This window comes from Aplysia californica, unplaced genomic scaffold, assembly GCF_000002075.1.
Source record: "Aplysia californica isolate F4 #8 unplaced genomic scaffold, AplCal3.0 scaffold00685, whole genome shotgun sequence".
In the NCBI taxonomy this organism is placed as follows: Eukaryota; Metazoa; Mollusca; class Gastropoda; order Aplysiida; family Aplysiidae; genus Aplysia; species Aplysia californica.
Window position 1 is genome coordinate 88,503 of NW_004797955.1, and position 1,991 is coordinate 90,493.

At 42.3% G+C, this 1,991-nt stretch overlaps 1 protein-coding gene across 1 annotated transcript in view; it reads left to right on the plus strand.

The window, feature by feature from the left end:
- The window catches only part of LOC101846993 (solute carrier organic anion transporter family member 4A1), a gene marked incomplete in the record, with an annotated part of 24,226 nt that overhangs the window by 15,396 nt on the left and 6,839 nt on the right, over window positions 1–1,991 (plus strand). The window contains 1 exon segment of the mRNA XM_013088097.2: window positions 1,675–1,867. Within this exon segment, the coding sequence (XP_012943551.1) occupies window positions 1,675–1,867 (193 nt within the window).

Here is a 1,991-nt window from a genome sequence, read left to right on the forward strand (position 1 = left end):
GGGGGGTTGAGCCTGTGTGCTATTTTAGTGTCTTATCTCGTTTATTCAGACCGATGTATCATCAAACATGATAGCGTGGAAGTTGATTTCAAACCTGCACTATGAAGGCGAATGTGATAAATTTTCAGTAAACATTTGTTCTCTTTTATGGCCACTATACGTATCAACAACCGGGTGGTTGGGGAACGTCACTGATAGCCCCCAGTTTTGTATTGTTTCTCGCTGTTCGTGTTTTTGTCTGTCTTGCATTCTCTATGCACTAAACGACCATGACTTTGTCTGAAGGTTGTTGTTTTTTGGTTGTTGTTTTTGTTGTTTTTGTTGTTTTTTGTTTTTTGTTTTTTGGTTGTTGTTTTGGTTTGTTTTAACTTTGGATTAAAAAATTATTTTTTTTCCTTTTAAGTTAAAATGAACATTTTTTTTAGGGGGGGGGGGGGAGTGTCAGCTGTCACCATAACCGTTTTCGTCTGTTAGTGCCCCACTCTTTGCCACAACAAGGCTCTATCTTACCAGGTCTTCTGTTGTTGTTGTTGTTGTTGTTGTTGTTGTTGTTGTTGCTGCTGCTGCTGTTGTTTTGGTAAGTGTTTTACAGGGCTCTCAACTGCGTAAAACCATATGAGTGCTCGGGACTCATTAAGCATTTTCAGTTTGGTAGAAATTAGTTTTAAATTTTGCCTTGGTGGCGGCCGAAGTCTACTCTTATCGATTTTAGGACCACCAAGAGATCTTTAACGTACACAACTTGAACACGATACCTCCGAGATTGTTTGCCTTTATCCGAAAAGGCTAGGTGCTAGTTCTTATAAATCATCAGATCAAGGATGTTGCTGAAATACAGCAGTAAGATGAAGCTAAGAACTAGCAGAAGAAAGGCGGCAGAAAGAGCCAGGAGGAGGAGGAGGAGGAGGAGGAGGAGGAGGAGGAGGCAAAGGTGGCTGGGGGCAAGACGACAGAACATGATTAGAGAGCAGGAAAGGAGGGGAAAAGAGAATACTTTAGAGAAAACAATTTTCCATCCCTGACAAGTTTCGAAACAGGGATTTATTGAATGAGAGGCGGACACTGTACCTCTAGACCATGAGACCCCCTCCCCTTTCCCTCCACCACCTATCCCACATTTGCCCCGGTCTATGCTTTGATGAAGTTGTTATTCACAGTCGGATTTTGTGTTTTCAGTGTATGATGCATGTGTTCCCCTATTTTCCATTGCCTCTATCTTGCCATGCAGCACAGTAGTTGTCATCAGGTCCGTTTATATATATATATATTATTTTGTGTGCGGGTGGTTAACATGTGCTCTGGTGTGGTTTGCTCCTATCTATCGTACTAATCCCTCCTCCTCTGTTGAGTTTGTTACTCTCTTTTAACACCAATAATCTTCGGCATTTAGTAGATAGCATTATTTCGCATAGCGCAAATTCCCCCTCAACAGCACAGTCTATGCGCTTTAGAATACGATTGTATTACTTTATTGTGTTGCAAGTGCCGTAAAACTCTCGCTTAACAAAAGCATACTAATATGTTTTGTGTGTTTCTCTTAATTCCCTAAGGGTATGTGTATGTATATATATATGTGTATGTGTATGTGTAAGTGTATATGTATGTGTGTACGTGTGTGTATGTGTATATTTGTATGGGTATGTATGTGTATTGTGTATGTGTGTATTCCTAAAGGTGTGATCACTGTGCCTGGGGCGGGCGGCGGAATGCTGTTGGGAGGATATGTGGTCAAAAAGCTTCAGCTCCGATGTGCCGGCATCATCAAGTTGTGCGGCCTCGTCACAGGCCTCAGTCTCCTGTTGGCGCCATCTTTCCTGACCCGGTGCCCGGACGTTGTGTTCGCGGGGGTCAGTGAACCTTACCCCAGGTATCCGGCGCTATTTGTTTGTCTATTGTTTGTTTTGTTAGTATTCTTCATTTGGTTGGTTGCTCTTTTGTCCTGTTTTGTGTGTTTGTGTGGGAGTTTGTTTTTTGTTGTTGTTGTTGGGGCG